General features: G+C 39.2%; 1 protein-coding gene across 1 annotated transcript in view; it reads right to left on the reverse strand.

Annotated features, from left to right (window-relative positions):
• PGM5 (phosphoglucomutase 5) overlaps nucleotides 1–20,479 on the reverse strand; it is a 165,968-nt gene that overhangs the window by 114,278 nt on the left and 31,211 nt on the right. The window contains exons 5-6 of the mRNA XM_053923981.2: nucleotides 17,040–17,230; nucleotides 16,284–16,438 (exon numbers count right to left, since the gene is read on the reverse strand). Of these exons, the coding sequence (XP_053779956.1) occupies nucleotides 16,284–16,438; nucleotides 17,040–17,230 (346 nt within the window). The remainder of the gene's footprint in view (nucleotides 1–16,283; nucleotides 16,439–17,039; nucleotides 17,231–20,479) is intronic.

A 20,479-nucleotide genomic window follows, 5' to 3' on the forward strand; every position in this document is an offset into this window, starting at 1 on the left:
GAAAAAGTTGGCAACTCTTCAACAATGCACCCTTTCCTATCTTAGGAGGTAGAGAGCACTGGGTAAACAGACTGTAGGAAGTATTAGCATGAGATATTTATCAGAATTGGAATGTAAATGTCTATGGCCCGCAACTAAGAAATCAGGAAGCACAACACGTGTAAGGTTGACTTCCCGGTGGCAGCAATGTTCTGATTTACACAAAGCATTTTATTCAACAAACAATTCAGTAAAATTGAAGATTTAGATGAGGGAGAAGAAAATAAGATAGACTATGTTATTAAGTGATAATAAGAGCTAATATTCATTGAGTGGTTATTCTGTGCTGGTCACTTTACATGTATTATTCCATTTAAGTTGTATGATGACCCGATGAGGTAAAGTGCTCTAATTTTCACTTGACAGATGAGGAAACTGGCACACAGAGGTTAAATGACTTCCCTGCATTTCGATAGCTATGTAACCGTAGAGCTCACGCTTGAACTCACGTGTTTGTGGATTCTAAGCACATACTCTTCGTCACCATACTTTAGCACACTCTTACTCACAATAGATGGTTTGCTTCATAATATTTTCTCTTTTCCTAACCTGACTTATCCCTGTTTACCACACTGAGCAACTACTATGGTCAAATTATTATATTCAGGTTGCAACAAAGCCAAAGAATAAAATGTTGTCCCTGTTCTCCAGGAGCTCATTCAAGAGCTTCCCATGAGAAACATCCACAACCGAAGCGGAGAAAGCTCCGTTCCAGCCACAAGTCCTGATCCTTTCTTTTCTGCATTCTCATGGCCTCTATTCTGGCATTCCTCACATTGTTTCGTAAGTGTTGCTCAGAATAACTGTCTCTCTCATTAAATCATAACTTTCTGAGGGCAAGTATGAATTGTAATCATTTATAACATTATCTAACCCAAAGAAAGAATTTGATAAATGTTTATTGATGAGTGAGCAAACTGTAATAAGAAAGTGATGTCAAAGGCATTTTCAGGAAAACACCCATAATTCTAGAATGTCTTTTAATAGTGGGCAAATAATTTAAATAAATTAGCAGGTGCTGACAGCTGCCCACCCAAAGTCATTCATGTTGATTTCCTCATGAACAGAATTATGACTTTATTATTTATCCTCGGCAAAGGTGAATGTGTTATAGATCCGGACAAATACTGCACTGAATGGCGTTGGGAAAAGTTTCTCTGACTTTTAGATAACACACAAATAAGAGGCAGCCCTTTTTCTTCCATAAGACCATGTCCTATGTGGGGCAAATAGCTGGAATTGCTGAAACCTTTCCATGAGGAAAGCTCACCAAGGACAAAGACCACACCCTAGGGATCACAGATTCTGGTTCCTTAATGACAATGTTGAAGCAATAAATAGCTCCCCACCCCAATCGCCCAGGAGCTAGCTCCTTCTAGATGTTTTAACGTGTGAGAGGCCCTTGTGTCATTTGGAGTTCAGTTCTCTGTTACTTGCAACTAAAAATCACATAGCTTCCTTCCCCAAAGCTTTGCTTCCCAATCTTTGTTGCCATGACTCCAGAGGTAAGGACTGCGGCTACCTCTATGTGTTTCTCCTATTCTGAGCATTAGTTTTCTTATTTATAAAATGGGGAGAATAATACTTGCCTCATTAGGTTTGAGTTGATATATCTTATATCTTTTAGATATAAATTATCCTCATCATTTTTATTAATATCATCATCATCATCATAGTTTATGTCAATATCCTAAGTTCTCTAGTCCAAAGAAACAACAACATAAAAAAGATTTCAGCATGTCAAAAAATTTTAAAAGACCAATATTTTGTATCTTCATAGACTACAATATTCCACACAAATGTTTATGACAACCTCCAAACATACAGCAGAGACAGTGTCCCTCTGTGACCTTTCTCCCTTTCTTTCTTGATAGGAAAAGCCCTGATTTGGAGGGGTACATACAGGCAATCAGAATGAAGACTCCATCTTCCAGCTTCCCTTGCAGCTAGGCATAGCCTTTATCAGTAGGTGCCGGCCAATGGATATAAGCAAAAGTATCGACTCACCAGCAAACCTCTTTGAAAAGTAGATGGTATATCTAGGCCCTTCACCTTTCTTTATCATTTGCTCCAGTAGCTGCCTAAAATGTAGACATGACACTTGGAGCCCTCACTATCATGAAAAATGAGGGCAAGGGCTACATCCAAGGGAGGCAGAACAATAAGGAAGAAGGAGTGTGGGTCCCTGGGAGCTCTGTGGAAAAGAGCCACTATACCAGCCCTGACTACTTTCCTTCCAAAAGGGGAGAACCAGGCTTTGAGAAGCAAAGATAATCAGTGGGAAAGTCAGATGTACCAAACATGACCACAACTCACATCACATGTGAGATCTCCCTCTAGTCAGCCTCACCCTGGCTCCATGTCACGCCCTCCCAGAGCCAAAAGCCAACCTCCGGTTTATAACCTACTCTAGAAGTTGGCCCTCAGATGGAAGCTTCTTCTACAAATTCAAATGACCTTCTGCAAGTCAGCTCTCATTCTCAAATTCCTCATGTTCTTGGAACCCACATATTTTGATAAGATTCATGTAAATAAACCCCATTTGGGAAAAATATATCCACCCTTCCTTTTCCCAAATCTCTCCCTAGTGGACCAAAGGAATTGACTAATGGCTTTGCAGATAAGGGGACTCTAGGGGAGCTTATAAAATTCTTTAAAGTCATTAGCAAAGCAGGAAACAACCATTACAATAATAAATTTAATTGAGATGCTAATGTTAAGAGAAGAAGTAACTAGGGTTACGTTAGTAACAAAGAAAGCCACTTTTAAGGAATCACTCCTCTGCCCTCTCATTCCGACACACCAGTGTATCACAGAGTGTGTTTCTCTTATTTTCCTTTTTTAGGTTTTGGCTGAACTACTAACCAGATTTTGAAAAGGGAAAGTGCTTACATTATGCACACAAATCATATTACATATTTTAATGGGATGTGTATACAATGCAAAGTCGAAATGTCAAAATCCTATCATCAGAATTACTGGATTGGAAAAATCTTGAGCTCTGTGTGGGGGTGTAATGGGCTTGGCCAGCATACAGACAGACACAGGTGTGTCTTCAAATAAAAAAGAAACTCCATCTTTTCTCACAAAGATAACTTTTCTAAAGAGATGAGGCTTCCAGGGTGCAATATGTTTTCTAGGGAAGCACTTGAAAAAGTTAATAAAGAATTTCAAATTTGTAACAACTTTACAAATACTAACAAAAAGGCAAAATATCAAAACGCAGTAGGTCTAATCCTGGGTTCTTAACTGAAAGGTTTGATATACATACACGAAAGAGCTAAAGAACATTAACAATCATAATTTACAAGGTAGCCTGGAAAACAACCAAACACAGATATTCGGGCTTCACAGGGCAGTCTTCTAAAAGCTTCGTCACACTGTGAAACAGGAGGAACGCACGGCTACGAGCACCGCTCATTCACTGTTATCCGGGTAAGGGATACAGGATCCAAGTGAAGCCACTGTTAAGGTTTGGTCCGAGTTCCTTGGTGTGAAAACACTGGAGACTAGTCATCAGAATCCAGTGACTATCTTTTGGCTTGTCATCTATAAAACTCCATCTTGTCGTAACAGCTAACCTCACTGAGTTCTTACTGTGGACTAGCACTGTTCTAAGAACTGTGTATGTATTACTTCATTTAATTGTCAGTGAGAGGGCTGTTATTGTCCTCCTTTAGCAGAAGAGCTCCTGGTTAGGTAACAGAGCCAGAGAGGAAAGGAGTCTGTTCAAACCTGGGTCGTCTGAACTCAGAGGCCAATGAAAGTCATAGAGTAGCATGACCCATGGCATACATGAGCTCATCTGAATATACTAACTGGCATAACTGTTTTCCATCCTTAATCCATATTCTCTCTCTTTCAATCCAGCACACATGCTCTCTCCCCCTCCCACTCCTAAATATAGGTAGTACCATCTATATAAGTCAATCTGTAGAATACAATGTCTTCAAGATTTGCAAATACTTTCCAGGTTTATGATTGACATTCAGATTGAAGTTATGGACCTCTTGAGTATAGCAGAATACCTTACACAATGAAAATTAATGAATTTTGCAGATAATAAAGTTTGATGGAGGAGGAAAGGATGTGGAAGAGAAGATAAACTTCAGCAGTGATGTATAGAATCTAGCAGTGCACCTAATACACGGTAGGTGCTAAGAAATGTTTTTTGGGAAATGACAAAGTGAAAGGTAGGTAAATAGATGGGGGGATGGAGGAAAGAAAATAAGGAAAAAGGGAAGATCAAAGCAAGGAAGAAAAGAGGAAGTGGACAAGAAAGATGGTGGGAGGGAGGAAAAACAGAAGGGAGAAAGGAAGGATTAGAGAGGAGAGGACAGGAGAGAGATGAATCCATGAGCATACGCAAGGATCACGGGCAAGCACCACCCTTTGGATTCTAATACCGTTGTCGGTTATGGGTAAATAGCAGAGGATTTGCAGGGGCATGAGGAGGTAACAAGAACGGCACCTGGAGTTCTTAAATAGGTCCTGAATTCTCCCTCCAGAACCACACCCCAATGCCCTCACCTAGCTCACATCCCTTTGCCACTTATGGAGTCCCACACTGCTGCAGCTGCTCCTTTGGGAAAGAGAAAAGACAGATCTTGCTCTGGAGAACAACTGCGTCCACTCAGTTATCTGCTTTGGAAAGCGATGACCTTCCTACTAGCTCTACCTAATATGGAACAGGAATTAAGACTTGCAGCATACCTCACCCCCTTATGGCCTCAATGAACGAATGAATGGCTCAGAGATGGTATAAACACCAACCAAAGTCAAGACTCAACAAAATGTTTTCAGTTGCTTCTTTCTAAAAACAACAACAGCAACAACAAAAGACAACAACAAAAACCACCTTTGTCTCTCATCCTCATAGATAATGTAGTGTAAGAGCAGACATTTGCTCCCCCAAAGGGAGAGGCTGCAGAGCCAGAGGCAGGGGGGCTGTGGATTAGAGCAACATCTTCTAGGGCAGAGCAGAGCAGGCATATCCAGGTCAAATGTAGTATATTTGACCTGCTGGAGCAAGGTTCACCTACGGCCAACTCTACTTCAGAGTGTGGGCCAACACATTCCTTTTATTATTTAGGCTCCTTTGGGCTGGTTTTCTCTCATTTGCAGCACAAAGGTCCTGACTGGTACAGTATCTCTGTGAGTCCTGGATAGAGATCTTGCATTCTTAAACACAGGTGCCAACTCACCAAAGAGTTTTCCTCCATGCTAGAATATAAACCACTGATGTAATCAGGGGCTCTTACAGAACCTGGAATTTCAGATGACAAATTTAAACCTCAGGCAGAAACCTGATCGGAGATGAGACGAATGGATCCCCAGATCTGATTCCACCCTCACCTGTGTAAGGCATGTAGACAATGGCCAACGAGATTTATTTTCACTTTTTTGTCCCTAAGCATGGACATCTAATACCCATCTGCTGACACATTATTTACTAAAGGAACCCATTGTACTTAATCGGTACCTTTCATGTTTCTGGTCATCGTGTAGTCTGTCTGAGATTAAAAACTCTTAGAGTGAAGGAAGAACATCTGCTCAACCCAGTTTACACAGAATGTAACAGAGAAAAGCTGCTGAAACCTGATAGATGATTTCTGTGAGGCCACTGCTGCTGATCTTAACTATGTCAAGCAGATCCAGAGGCAAGGATATAACATTCAAACCTTACCTTGAACTTCAGTCAGCATTTTCCTGGAAGTTTGAAGTTAAAGCCAGGGAACCACTTCTTCCAGAGCTTTACTAAACAACAGTGATGTCCAAAGTCAAAACTACATAGCACCTTAGGGTTAAAATTATTTATGCTTGTCTGATGTCATACACCACACTTTGGGCAATATAGTTTCGACTCACACACACACACACCAACCCACACTAATGACTTTCACTCAAGGTACCATCAGAACATTTTCCTGCTCCCAACAATAAAGAAAAGACATTATGCTTCTTTCTTTCTGTGTGACCTTGAGCAAGTTACTTAACCTCTCAACATCATATTTTTCCTATAAGTAAAATGTCAGTAATAGTGCCTGGCTCAAATACTTCCGCAGATTTGGTGAAAATCGAACAAGACATCTCATAGAGTTCACTGTAGATAGAAATACATTTATCCTCTTACTGTTTGCTGAGCAGGCATAACTTTGGGGCAACTTGATTCACCCTGTGCATCTTTCATAGATACTGTTCTTCCTTCAGCCTGATGGGCAGAGTGAAACCAATGATATTTAGCAATCACTTATGCAGTGTTCCAACAGGACTAGCTGAACACTACCCTGTGAGGCTGGGGTTTAGAATTCATTTTAAAACTTTTCTTTTGTTGCTAGAATCACAAAATCTATTTTAAAATATAAATCACACACTGAAAGTACATGCACTTTTAATCCAGAAATATCTTCAGGCCTAGGATGATTTATCATTATCCTTCTTCACTTAAAAGCATTGTCAATTGCTAAGCTTTTCTGGTGGCTTGACAAAGCACCTGTTTCAGAGCTATGCTGGGCTATCTTATCTTCCTTATATCTTTTTATGTCGCCAATAAATTTGACTAATGATCTTGATACCTTAGAACCTCTGACTCTGTATGCAAGTTTTTTCAAAGAGGACAAGGTTCCAGGTACTATATTGATGTTCTCGCTCCCCACAAAGAGGGAGGCAGCAGACAGCAATTGCAAAAGCCACTCACCTCACCTGAACCTAGGCAATGTTTACCGACAGTCCAGGAAACGCAAGCCTCCATGCTGGAAACTAGAATTATCCAGAGAGTGACGATTCCTGACCCTAACCATAAAGGAAGGCCCAAGAGAGGTGCTTTGTCTTTAAATAAATAGGTTTTGAATGTTTTTATCACTTTTATCAAGGTATAATTTACATATAATAAAATTAACCAATTTATATGTAAAGACTACATATATAGAAAAGTATATATAGTTGTATAACTATGTTGTATAGCTACCACCATAATCAAGATATAGAACATTTTTTTAATTACTTTATTATTGCTCGATTACAGTTGTCTGCATTTTCTCCCCACCCCTCTCCCCCAACCCCAGCCAAACCCACCTCCCTCCCTTGCTTCCACCCTCCCCCTTGGTTTTGTCCATGTGTCCTTTATAGTAGTTTCTGAAAACCCTTCTCCCCACTGTCCCCTCCCTTCTCCCCTCTGGCTATTGTTAGATTGCTCTTAACTTCAATGTCTCTGGTTATATTTTGTTTGCTTTTTTCTTTTGCTGATTATGTTCCAGTTAAAGGTGAGATCATAAGGTATTTGTCCCTCACCACCTGGCTTATTTCACTTATCAGCCCAAAGAAAAGTAACTTCATGGCTCTTTGTAGCAATGAATGGGACTGACTTTTCAATTATATAAATATTTTAAGTCACAAAGAAAAAAAAGAAAGAAGGTTATTTAACCTCATGGATCCTCCAGAAACCAAAATTGAGATGGTAAATAAAGGCGGGCCATGAAGTCAATGCTTCCACTGAAGAGCAGCTCAGTGCAGGTCACTTAGTTCTATTCTCTAGACTGGATTTCACTGAACTCCCTGCCTCAAACCGTCTTTAATCCCCAACCCCCCAGGGTGGTGGTAAGGGGCTTCTTTCAGTACTAGCTGATTCCACCCATGGTCAAAGTGACTTCACAAAGGCCAAGGAGGGCTGAGTCAGTGGAAGGGCTGTGAATAGGATGCTGGACATGCTTAACGATGACTGTCTATGCCTTTCTAGAGATAGAACCAGTGGCAAAGGGCCCTTGCAAATGCAGCAGGCAAGAAAGAACTGACTTCTAAAAATGGTTTCTTCCAGTTCACATGGGACAGTGACAATGACTACATTTTGGAACTCAGGTCACTTAATGCTTATCCAAAATTGCTTTTCTGACCACTCAGCTGAGACCTGAGAACTCATAACAACTGAACAAAAGTTTATCCAACATCTTGAAGCTTCTAGTCTTAAATGTTAACAATTTATTCCTCTCAGTTTAGCCAATTAATGCATAAATGCCCTCTACTAAGTGTAGGCATGAAATCTCTTACACATCAGACATCAACGCTTAGAAATGCCAAAAAACAGGCTTGAATCATTGGCAGCATCCTTTCCAGTAGGTGAACACAAAAACCGTAGAGGAAAGCAATACAAGGTATTCTCTAAATGTTCTAGTAAGAAATCCATCCTCACACTATTCACCAAAGCAAAAAATAAATAATCCTTAGCTCAAGTTTGGGATTTAATTATTGACTAGAAAATAAGTTCTATGGGATTGCTTCCTTTTACCTTACTTTGATGAAGTTGTAATCAATACCCACATATCATTACTAAAAATCTGACTCACTATAAAACTTACTTAAATATAAATGAAAACTATAAATCAGGCATAATTTTATTACACCGGAAGATGGTTGTGTGGTTATACATCATCCATTTTCTTCTTATCACTCAGCTATACTTTCCCGTGTAACCAAGTGATAACACCAACAAATTTGTTCCGCACTGAAATCAAAAGAAGTGCGTTGGCTGTTCATAGTAGTTAACTTTTAGATTTATGTGATTAGATCTGTGAAGTTCTAGTTAATTATTCTCCCAAATGAAAGGTATCCAAAAAGGAAAGAAATCTTATTCAATCATTTAATAAGTGTTTACTGAGAACTTATTCTGCGCCCGTCACTGGATTAAGCCTTTGCCTTCAGGGGGCTCACAGGACAGTAGGAAGCAGAGGAGCACATGTTGTCAATGCCTTGTGACAACTGTGATAAAGTGATCCGTGAGGAGGACTTCCACACTCTGCTTTGGGGCAGAGAGAACAAAATACCAATGGAGGACTGACAAGAAGGTGATGCTTGACTCAAACCTTGAAAGATAAGGAAGAACAGAGTGGGATAAAGTGGGGCAAAGGGGACACCTCTCAGGGAAAGAGGAGAGCACGTGTCAGACACAGCGATGTGAGAGGCCGTCAAATCTGGGGAACAGTGAGCAGCACAACACATCTGGAGGGCAGGGTAAAAGTGTAGGTAGGAGTTAGATGTTCATACTCGGGAGATTATGCCGTTTTAGATCCAGACGTTGGTTCTCATTCTGGGGGCATTTGAGGCCACCAACAGATTTCTAGCCAGGAAGGAAGACGTGTGACTTTCTGCTTTAGAACAATTGACCTTGGGGTGGTCTAAAATATAAATCGAAGAGGAGGTCTGAGGGCAGGGAGGAAACCAGCTCGTTGACCATTGCAATAGGTCAAGCAAAAGATTATGAGAACCTGAACTAAAAAAGTAAAAATAGGGTTGGAGAAGAAAGAATGATTCAGAAATATTCAAACGATCTTTCTAACACAACCCAGTGACTTTGCTACATTGGGAATGAGGGAGAAATAGAGCTCTAGGATTATTCCAAGGCTTATGGTTTTGGTATAGGTGATTCACCCAGATAGTAAACATGAAAAAGAAGAGCAATTTTAAGGAAAAAATCAGAAAAGTTGCTATTTACACATATGAAATCTGAGTTGTCTAAAAAAGATACCTATTGACAGCAATTTAGATATAAAACTTAGGGGTAAAATTTTATCTGAAGAAAAAAGATGAAAATTAGAAGTGCCTAAATGGCAAGGGTTTAATATCTAAAATATGCAGTGAGCCCTGGCTGGTGTGGCTCAGTGGATTGAGCACTGGACTGTAAACGGAAAGGTCACCAGTTCGATTCCTTGTCAGGGCACATGCCTGGGTTGCAGGCCAGGTCCCTAGTTGGAGTGAGCAAGAGGCAACCAACTGATGTTTCTCTCATACATTAATGGTTCTCTCCCTCTCTTGCTCTCTCCCTTCTCCTCTCTCTGAAAATAAATAAATAAAATCCTTTAAAAAATAAATTAAAAAATATATACAATGAACTTCCGCAAATCCATAAAAATAAGAACCTAAACAGAAAAGTGAACAAAGGTCAGGAACAGGTAATTAATAGAAAAGGCAACTCCCAAAATCTCTCAAGCATATAAACTCATTAGCAATGTGAGAAATGAAAAATCAAAATAGCCATGGAAAATGGGCCCCAAGGGCGGAAGGGGGCAAACAAAGAATAACCAGCGCAACCGCACAATGGCCAATCTTTTCCGTAACCTCTCCTTGCTTATCTCCCCATCTCGTCCTTCCCTTCCCCACTTTTTTCCCTTATTTTGGAGCTTGGGCGTGCAGAGGAATTAAGTTAATTATATTTATCGCTATACCATCTTTTCATAATTTGTCCAATGGAAGTCCCATTTCATTCAATGCCCATCTCTGCCCCCCCTTACTTCTCTAAAAGGCTGAGCCCCACAGGTTGCCCTCTAACTACCAGGTGGGCTTAGCCAACAGGAGGCATCAGCAGGAGGGTGGCAGGTGGGAAAAGACAGGAATGGAGTATTTATATCTCGCTGGCAAGTTCAGTTCCTCTCTGACAGCCCAATGTTCACAACTTCACACCTCACCAAGCTATGGCTACCCTGGTCCCTCCCCTTGACCCTTTGGTCCTGGGAGAATTAATGGCTTTCTGTTATTGTGAGTCCTGGGGTACATCATAATTTTTTTAAAATTTTGCCCATACTTCTGTGGACCAGGTTATTAGGTTACTATTATTAAATTATTTTTAGTAAACCCCTTTTGAGTGTTTAAAAAACCATCTTTTTTTGACCCTGGCTGAATTGGCTATAGAGAATTTCAGGGCAGTAACTCCAATGACAAAGAGTTTTTGGTGTTTTTTTTTTAAATTTTAATTCAGGGTACACTTGAACACATTTATCTGCTGTGACAAAATAATTTCCATCATTCTATAGCAGATGCAATATATGGAGAGACTAAGTAATTACATATTAGCTTATACCACTACCTCTCCCACTACCTTAGTCCATCTGACTGATCTGAGAGACAAAACAGCACAGATCTAAAGGGCAGTAAGGACCAAGGTCATCACAGATCAGTAGATACTTGCATACTCGCAGGATTAACACTGTCTGGATTCCCAAGACCAGCTGAATATGTTCAAGATAAAGCTACAGTACATGTTTCAGACTGAGGATTGGCAACAAATAGCTATAGACTACATTCTAAAAAAGAAGTATTTTCATATGCGTTATGGACCATTCCTGATCCTCTGATTCCAGCATCATAGCCAGGTCCGGCTGTAGCGTTCTGACCTTTGGTTCCTACCCACAACCCCTTGGAGAATTTCCTGGCTACCCTTTTTAAGCAGGATGTTCCATACCCACCAACCATTACTGCTCCAAATTCATTTCCCATGTGTATGGGTTACAGTTTTGTGTATATATGCATATTTTTCTCCATTTGTTATTGTCCGTCTTCTCCATACAGTCTAAGTAAGTTCCACCAGGGCAAGGGACCATGTGTAGGATACAGAAAGCCCTCCATAAATAATTCTCGTGTGAGCAAATGGTGAACAACGGGATAGCACAAAGAGCAAAGACAGCGTAGAAGAGCATTAATTCCCTTCACCGCTGTATCTATGGGTGGTGGACCTTATATGGCCTCCCTGGTAGTCAAAACAGACAGTTTAGATCTGGTTCCCTTGCGGTATATCCGAGGTTGGCAGCCTGTGTGAGGCTGTAAATGTCTCTAATGAGGAGGGCTCGAGTCTGCGTGTGTTTCCCTGGTTTTACATAGCATTCAGCACAGCCCCAAGCACAGATGGGCACTTCATAAACATTATTGAAAGATAACACAGAAAATTATTTAATGCTTCCGTGTGGGGAGGAAACGGACCTCAGGCCACAAATATATTTTGAATGTGCTTTACTTCTCCAATCATTCGAACTCAAATGCTGTCAACAACCACAAATCACAGTCAGAATGACAAAGCCTCAAAAGAATGCCATTTTCAGGCTGAAACTGTATTATCCCAGGGTAAATGGAGTCCTTGTTGTAGTGACTGGGAAGGATGGAAGTACAAGACACTGAAAGTCTCCCCTCAGGGAACAACGATTATCTTTAACAATAAAAGTTTGTCTGAATAATTCATCAGTTTCAAGTGTGCAGGCCCCCCTTATTCTGGAAGCCCTGGGGTTGAGGCAAACGCACCATTTAATGTTTCCCAAATATTCAGTTGTCATTCTTCCAGGGCCTGGCATCTGGGCACATTCTTATGACTTTATTAATGTTAAAAAATATCCTCCATGGGAAACCACTGTTAAGATAAAACTTTGAAGCTGCATTTATTTTATCTAAGAAGAAAGAAGCTTATAAAGTGTCCGTCATGAGAATCCACCTGGGAGCTGCACAACAGATCAGATACCCAAAACAAATCACCGCGTCAGAGCCCCACAGAATTCTGAATCCCAACCAGCAAGCATGAATAATCCTTTTAAATGGTCACTTACATATCAGAACAGGTCCTTTGTGAAATCTCTAAGCAAAGCCTCTGGTTTCTGACTGAAACAGATTTATTGGAAAGGGGGGATAAAGTGAAATCCAGAAACACTGGGAAATCTCGACGAGAAAGAGGACAAATGGTTTTTGTTGTCTGAATGAAACCAGCCTCTCCCGGCCAGGGTTTGAAAAGTTGCTGGCTACCCTACAGGAAAGTTGACTAATATTCTCAACTGGTTTCTCAGGGACCATGCTCATCAAGTTGTAAGTTCCGGGCAGATGCAATAGCAAATTAAATCAGAGGACTCAGTTCCAATCCTAGGGTCTTTCTTATTAGCTGTGCATCCTTATGCAAGTTACTTAACCTCTCTGATATTTGGTTTGACTTCTTTAATATGTTGAGAGTAATGCCTACCCAATTACTATATTATTATTGTAAAGATCAAGTGAGATCAAATGTATCAAAGTTCTTTCTAAATCATAAGATTCTGCATAAGTGAACGGTTATTATTAACTACACTTCCAAATATCAAATAACTTACACAGTGCTCAGGATCAACATAATTCTGTGTTCTCAGTTTCTAAAGATCCCATTTTTTAAAGGTCCCATTTTTGCCTGTTCTCTATGGTTTTACTGAATCTTTTCTTGTTGTTGTTGTTACTGTTGTTTGAAAGGAAGGACATAGCAAAGGCAAACAGAAGCAAACAAACCAACCATGGAATTATAGAGCCTTCTCTTTGGTGCCACTAGGCAAGAATTTAAAACTGAACGGGTTCATCATTATGAACTTGATATCAATATCACCTGAGGGAAAGAAGTAAAGTGGGGGACATCCGAAAGGTGTGTGATTCTCTTCCTATCTGCTGGAAGAATGCAAGATCAATTTACAAAAATTACTTGTATTTCTAAAACTAGCAGAAAACAACTGGAAAATTAAATCTATAAAAGTATCCTATTTAAAATATCATCGAAATATATATAAATACCCAGGAACAAATTTAACAAAAATTGGGTAGGATCTCTACACTAAACTACAAAACATATGTATGAGAAATTAAACTACAATGTTTGTATAAGAAATTAATGAAAAATAAATAAATTGAAAGATATAGCACATTCCTAGACTGTAAATCTCAATATTGTTAAAAAGCAGTTCTTCCCAAATTGCTCTAAGGATTAAACACACTCTCAGTCAAAATCTCAATAGGCTTTTGTTAAAATTGACAAGTTGATACTAAATGTATACAGACATGCAAAGGACCTAGGACACATAATTTTTTTTAGTGGCTAAAAAAGAAAAAAAGTTGAGGGAGTCACCTGATTTAAGTATTTACTTTAAAACTTCAGTGATCTGGACAATGTAATGTTGGCATAAGGATAGACAAATACATCAGTGGGACACAATAGAGAATCCTCAATTAGAGCCACATATATATGGTCAACTGATTGTTAACAAAAGCACCAAGGGGAAAGGAAATTCTTTTCAATAAATAGGGTTAGAACAAATGGATATGAGAGAAAAGTAAGCCCTGACCCCTGCCTTACACCACACACACAAATTAATTCAAAATCATCAAGACTTAAATGTAAAAATTAAAACTATAATGATTCTAGAAGAAAACATAGGGAAATCATCTTTCTGACTTTGGGGTAAGCAAAGATTTCATGTAGAGGACAAAAATTATATACTAACCATATGAGAGAGAAATAAATTGAACTGTTAAAATGTAAAAGTTATGCACATCAAAAGACGCCATCGAGAATATGAAAAGGCGAGCACTAGGCAGGGAGAAAATATTTGTAAAGCATATATCTCACAAAAGCCTTACTAGCCACCATATATAAAGAACTTCTAGAAATCAATAACCAGAAGACAAACAACCTGCTTTTTAATTGAACAAATACATTAAAAAGTTACATGAATGGACAATAAGCATGTGAAAATGAGCTCAACATCACTATTGATTAGAACAATACAAATCAAAACCAAAATGAAATGGTATTTCACACTCACCTGAAGGCTAAAATAAAAAAGACCGACAACACCAATGATAACAATGACATGAAGCGACTAGAACTCTCATATGTTTCAAATAGGAGTGTGTAAAGTGGAAAATAGTTTGGCAGTTTCTGGTAAGATTAAATATACAACAACCCTCCAGTCAGCACTCTAATCCTAGATATCTACCCAGGAGGAATGAAGATGTGTCCACAAAGCACTTGTATGAAAATGCTCATAACCAGCATGATTCACAATAGCTAGTAACTGAAACAACCCAAATGTCCATTGACAGGAGATTGGGAAAAAATACATTGTGATATATTCATAAATGAGGATACTGCAGAGCAACAAAAAGGAATGAACTACTAATACACGCAATGATTGTGGATGAATAAAATGTGTATGTGTGCGTATATACATGCAATGACTGTGGATGAATTATATATATGCTGTGTAACAAACAAGTACATAGTATATGATTAGACTTATGTGGTATTCAAGAACAGGCAACACCTAAATATGGCAGTAGAGATTATGACAATGGCTGCCTGTGGGGGCTTGGAAGGAGAAACGGGAACTTTTGGGGGAGTTGGGAATGTTCTATATCTTAATCTGGGTGGGTGTTACACAGATGTATACACTTTCAAAACTCATTGAATTGTACGCTTAAGATTACTCATTTCGCTGTGTGTAAATTTTACCTCGCGAAGGAATGGACAACACCATGAGGAAATACCACACCAATCCCAAAGGTGGGATTGTATAGGACAACTGGTCGGGTCTCCTCGAAAATCACTGTCATTAAGTACAAGAGGAAAGGATTGTGCTGAATTATCAAAGATTTAAGGGATACAGATGCAACTGTGGTCTTGGACAGGATATTCCTTTGGGCAAACAATCCATTTAAGACATTTTGGGGCCATCTGGGAGAAATTTGAATACAATCTTGGTTTTAGATAACATAAAAATGTACTAATTCAAAGCTGGAGATTGTTGATGACAAAGAAAAAACAAGTCACAAAGCAGTATATGCTTTCAGATCTCTCTTTGGTATTACAAAAAGGCAACTATAGTATATATGACACACATTGCCTATGATAAATATTTATAATTATATATGTATAATTTATATGCATAGAAGGAGATCCAACAGCATATTTACATTTATCTATTAATAAAAGTAATGCAGGGAGAGGGTATTTGTTGTGTTTTCTAACTCTCCACCATGCACGTGTACTGCTTCCATAATAATATATATTGCTTGAACATGTCAGATTCTGAAGTTCTTTGTTTTGCAAGGCAAAGTAAAAGATGGTGGGGATGGGTAAGGCGAGGAGCAAAAATACCTAACGCTTTGATCTATTAAGTGAATATCCTATTGGGCACATCTCGTTTTTGCTCACAACAAGCCTATAATGGATCACCCCTATTTTTGCAGACCTAATAAGGATACAAGCCAGCATTTAACATAACATTATCTGACCTGAAAACCCATGCTCTTTCTACCTCACTTACATTTTAAGTTTTATCACTAAACATCCATGACATCTTTACTATGTACCATGCACTCTGTTGGATGTTTCACATGAATCACCTCACTCCTACCTCATTACAATCCAAGTAAGGATAATAGTATTATAATCCTCATTTTAAAGACAAGAAAACTGAGCACAGAGATCAAGGAAGTCTTAAAGTTCCCACAGGTCAGAAGTGGCAGAACTAAGGATCAAATCCAGCCCAACTGACTCTTCATGTTCCTACCCAGAACACCATCCATGTCTCTTGAGTTCCTCAAGTTCCCAGCAGAGTAGGGAAAAATGAGTCATCACTAGCAGCAAAGCCAACATCGACATCAGAGCCTACCATGAAGCTTTCCACGATGACATCCTTGCTTACCTGTCCAGGGCCATGCTGGTGGGCATACTCCTCCCAAACCCTCGGACCCCCATCTGACGGAAATATGGAATGCAAGAGAGGTTGGCAGCAATGATGGCCAGGGAGTCGGAAGGGCTCACAAAGAAGCCATTTTGGCCTAGGATCATGTAACGGTCCTGTGGGAAAGAATGTGTGAAAATGATCGGACAGAGGCATCTGCTGCTAGCGGCCCATTCCCACAATAATCACAAGCCACTTTACTGCCATCGTGTATTTAAACAACCTAAAACAACTTGAATGAGGCCAAAGAGGGCATGGGAAACCTTCTTTTAAATCCCTAAATATTGTAGGCCCCAGGATCTTGAGGCAACTAAGAATGAGTCCCACCTGCTGAAATGTGGACAACTACCTCAGGCTTCGGTAGCCTCCAGACCCTAATTCACACTGTCCCCCAAACATAATGGAAAACAGGGGTTATTGCTACAACAGCTGGCTCCTTAATATGGTGCTTTCAACAAAACAGCCATAAATAAAGAGTTATTGCACGAATATTTTTTAAAAAGAAATAACTTTATAACATAATGTTTACCAGGAACTAAGAACAGTAATGGCTATTGAGTTGCAATACTTGTTAAGCAGAAGAGCAGGTGCAATGCCAGTTAGGGTTCATGCACCCCATACATGCTGGCCCCAGATGTGTTCATTAATTTTCTGGTTTCCAGTGCTTGGCTCATTATATGGCAAAAGGGTTAGCAGGAGAAAAGCATTCCTACTTACCCCATCTGCATCAAACGCAGCTCCAAATCCATATTCCCCTCCTTTCATAGCTTCCAGAAGGGTCGTTGCATATGTCAGGTTTGGGTCGGGATGCTGCCCGCCAAAATCTTCCAAGGGAACACAGTTTATTGCAGAGTTGGCTGGAGCCCCCAGTTCATCACACAGGACTTTTCTCACATAGGGCCCCATAACTAAGAAAAGATAAACAGCAATGTGAAGTCTTTGCAGAACTGCATACCACCCGAGAGTGTTTCGTTCTGGTTAGAACAAGAAAGGCCATTTAATAGCACCAAAATTTATATATAGTAATAATTTATATAGATTTATATTAATTTATATATAAATAAAATACATATAATAATTTTATATTTTATATATAAAATTTATATATAATATATAACTTTTCTGAGCTATTAAATTTATATACATATTAATTTATATATTTAATAGCACAAGAATTTATATATTAACATAGAATTTAATATTAATATGTTTAATATAATTTATTGAATATATTTTAATTTTAATAAAATTTATATGTATAAATTTCAAATACAAATTTATAAATTTGTATTTATAAATATATTAATATACGTCAATATTTAAACATTAAAACATCTTAATATTCTAATATTAACATATTAATATAAATTCTACAAGCTTTCTCAATGAACAATACAGAATAATTTCTACTTCAATTACTGTTCATTGAGCATCTACTATGTGCCCGTTAGTGTGTTAGGCACATAGAAGATGCGGTCAACAATCCAGTTACATAAAACTTTTCTCCGAAACTTGTCTAAAATGTTGCCATAAAGAAATAAACTACTTAATGTTTCACTGTCTGTTATTTTTTGTGTATTAAAAGCTTTAGCTAAATGCAAAAGCACTAACAGGCTCTAGCAATGTTCTTTGTCTCTGAAATTGTAGTAACTCTGCCAAATGTATAGTTAAACAATGTAAACCTGAAGCATATAAAACTAAGCACAGTTTATAAAATAAATGCTGAGGAGTAGGGTTTCCCAGCTCAGCACACATTTAGGGCCTGCCTAACACGAAATCCCTGCGTTAGAAATGGAGCGGATCATATTCAAGGGACTCAAATGCACACTTCCTGTATTGCGGGGCTCTTAATCTAATAATGGAATGAGTCGAATCTACAGGTGAGGGACTGCAGTGGTAAGACGAGTGCTATTCAATGTGTATTTATAAAATCATCAGACCAAATGGCTTAAGAGAAAGAATCACCACAGGTAAAGCTCCCAGAAGGAGGCAGCATTTCTACATGGGGACTTAAAGGGGGGACATAAATTTGGCAGGGGTGGGGAGAGAAGATGCCATCCAAATGAAAAGAACATTATAAGCAAGGGAATAGACAGAAGATAACAGCATGTTTGTGGACAGCATGTAATTCTGTTAGCTGAAATATATATAAAGGATTGCTTTCCATTTATTTTCCATTAATATAACACAAACTTCAAATAGTGAGGCATCTCTTGACTTTTCCTGCCCAGCCCTCATTTCCCCTTTCTCTAGTAGAAGCACTGTGGGTTTCCTTTGAAGAGCCAACCCCATTCCCATCTCAGTTCACGTGATCTGGGTGTGACTAAATCCCACTTCTCCAGGTGCTGGGAGGTGACCTGTATCTGCCCAATCGGTGTCCTTCATTTCTCTGCCAGAGTGATGGATTCAGACAGGCATATAGTACAAGCTAGGCAGTGAGGCTCAAAACCAGAAATATTACTCAAACTATCTGGAAATAGAAGCTTTCTTTCCTCTGGCCAGATAATGCTAAGGAAAGAACCTGAAAGATCCTTTTCTTGGAAACAGGACCAGCCTAATAGGCAAGGATGAAATAGCCCAGCCAGAAGACCTTAGAGCTTGTGGAAGATGAGCTCCACGCATGGGCTCAGAGATGACGACAACTTGTCAGTGTCTCACTTGTAAACTCGTCAGAGAGCCGAGGACGACCAAACTTTTGAGGAATGCATTTAATGTGAGACTAAAACAAAGTAAAGAACAACCTGGAGGACACAGAAACTATACAGAGAGAAGGACACTTTTAAAGCATGTGTCAGTGATAGCCCCACAGATCAATAAGATATGGTAGAACGACTAAAATGGGAAAGACGAACAGGGTTCTAAAATGGAAAAGACGAACAATACCAAGCGTCGGTGAGAACACACAGAAACTGGGGCCCTCACAAGTTCATGGTAAAGCAAATGGTAGAGCCGCCTAGGGAAACAGCAGGGCAGTTTCTTACGGCTGTATGTACACTTACCACGTGAGGCAGCACTCCCACTCCGAGGTATTTATCCAAGACAAATGAAAACATATCCATACAAAGGCTTGTCTACAATGTTTATAGAAGCTTTGTTTATAGTGGCCAAAATCTAGAAATAACCCTAAGCACACGAACTGGTGAATGGGTGAACGAAGTGGTACATGTCTACAATGCAATACTACTCGATACTAATAAAGAATAACTACTAATACATACACCACCAGAATGCAACTCTGAAACCTCAGGCGGGCTGAAAAAGCCTGAAGAAAAAGGCCACTTATTATTTGTATGGCTTTCTGGGTAATGCAAAATGATGCAAGCAGAGAGCAGATGAGTGATTGCCAAGGGCTAAGTGTAAGATGATGGGTTCGATTTCAAAGGGCCACAAGGAAATTTTTTGAACTGAGGGAAATATTCTACATCTTGATTGTCATATTGATTACGTACTATTTATATGTGCCATACTTCAGCCAATTGTATACCTACAAGGTGTGGGTTTTTACTACATATATATAAATTAGCTCAGCAAATCTGACATTAAAAAGAGATACGACATTCAGGAAACATGAATAAGCAACTATTTTGAAAAAGAGATTATTTGAAAAACAAAAGAAAATTGGGAGAGATTAAAAATATCATAGTGGAACTGAAACAGTTGCTGGGAAGAATTGGAGATGAATGGGTTACATCTCCCAGAAAGTATTACAAAATGATGAGAAGAAAACGGCCGGTGCAGGGAGGAGGGGATAATGAGAGCATCGGTTCTGCAGGGCCCGAATCTAAACAAGAGCCATTCTGGAAAGAAAGGAAAGGGAAAACAATGGAGGAAATCATCCAAGAAGTAATTCAAGAAAAATTTCCCAGAGCGAAAGGGAACAGTATTCCAGATTAAAAGGATCCTCCACGTGCCCAACCAAACAGCGGAAAGTGGTCCCACCTAAGACTCGTTGTTGTGGAAAGTAGAAACAGCTGAAGATGAGTCAAAGGCCCTACGAGCCCCCAGGGAAAAAAAGAGAAAGATTTCATACAATGACTTAAAAATCAGAAGCTCAATAAAGACAAAGGAGCAATGCCCTCAAACTTTTGAAGGAAAATAATATTCAATCTAGACTTCTATATCCAGACAAATATCAATTACGAGCAAGCGTAGAATAA

This window comes from Desmodus rotundus, chromosome 1, assembly GCF_022682495.2.
Source record: "Desmodus rotundus isolate HL8 chromosome 1, HLdesRot8A.1, whole genome shotgun sequence".
Lineage (NCBI taxonomy): Eukaryota > Metazoa > Chordata > Mammalia > Chiroptera > Phyllostomidae > Desmodus > Desmodus rotundus.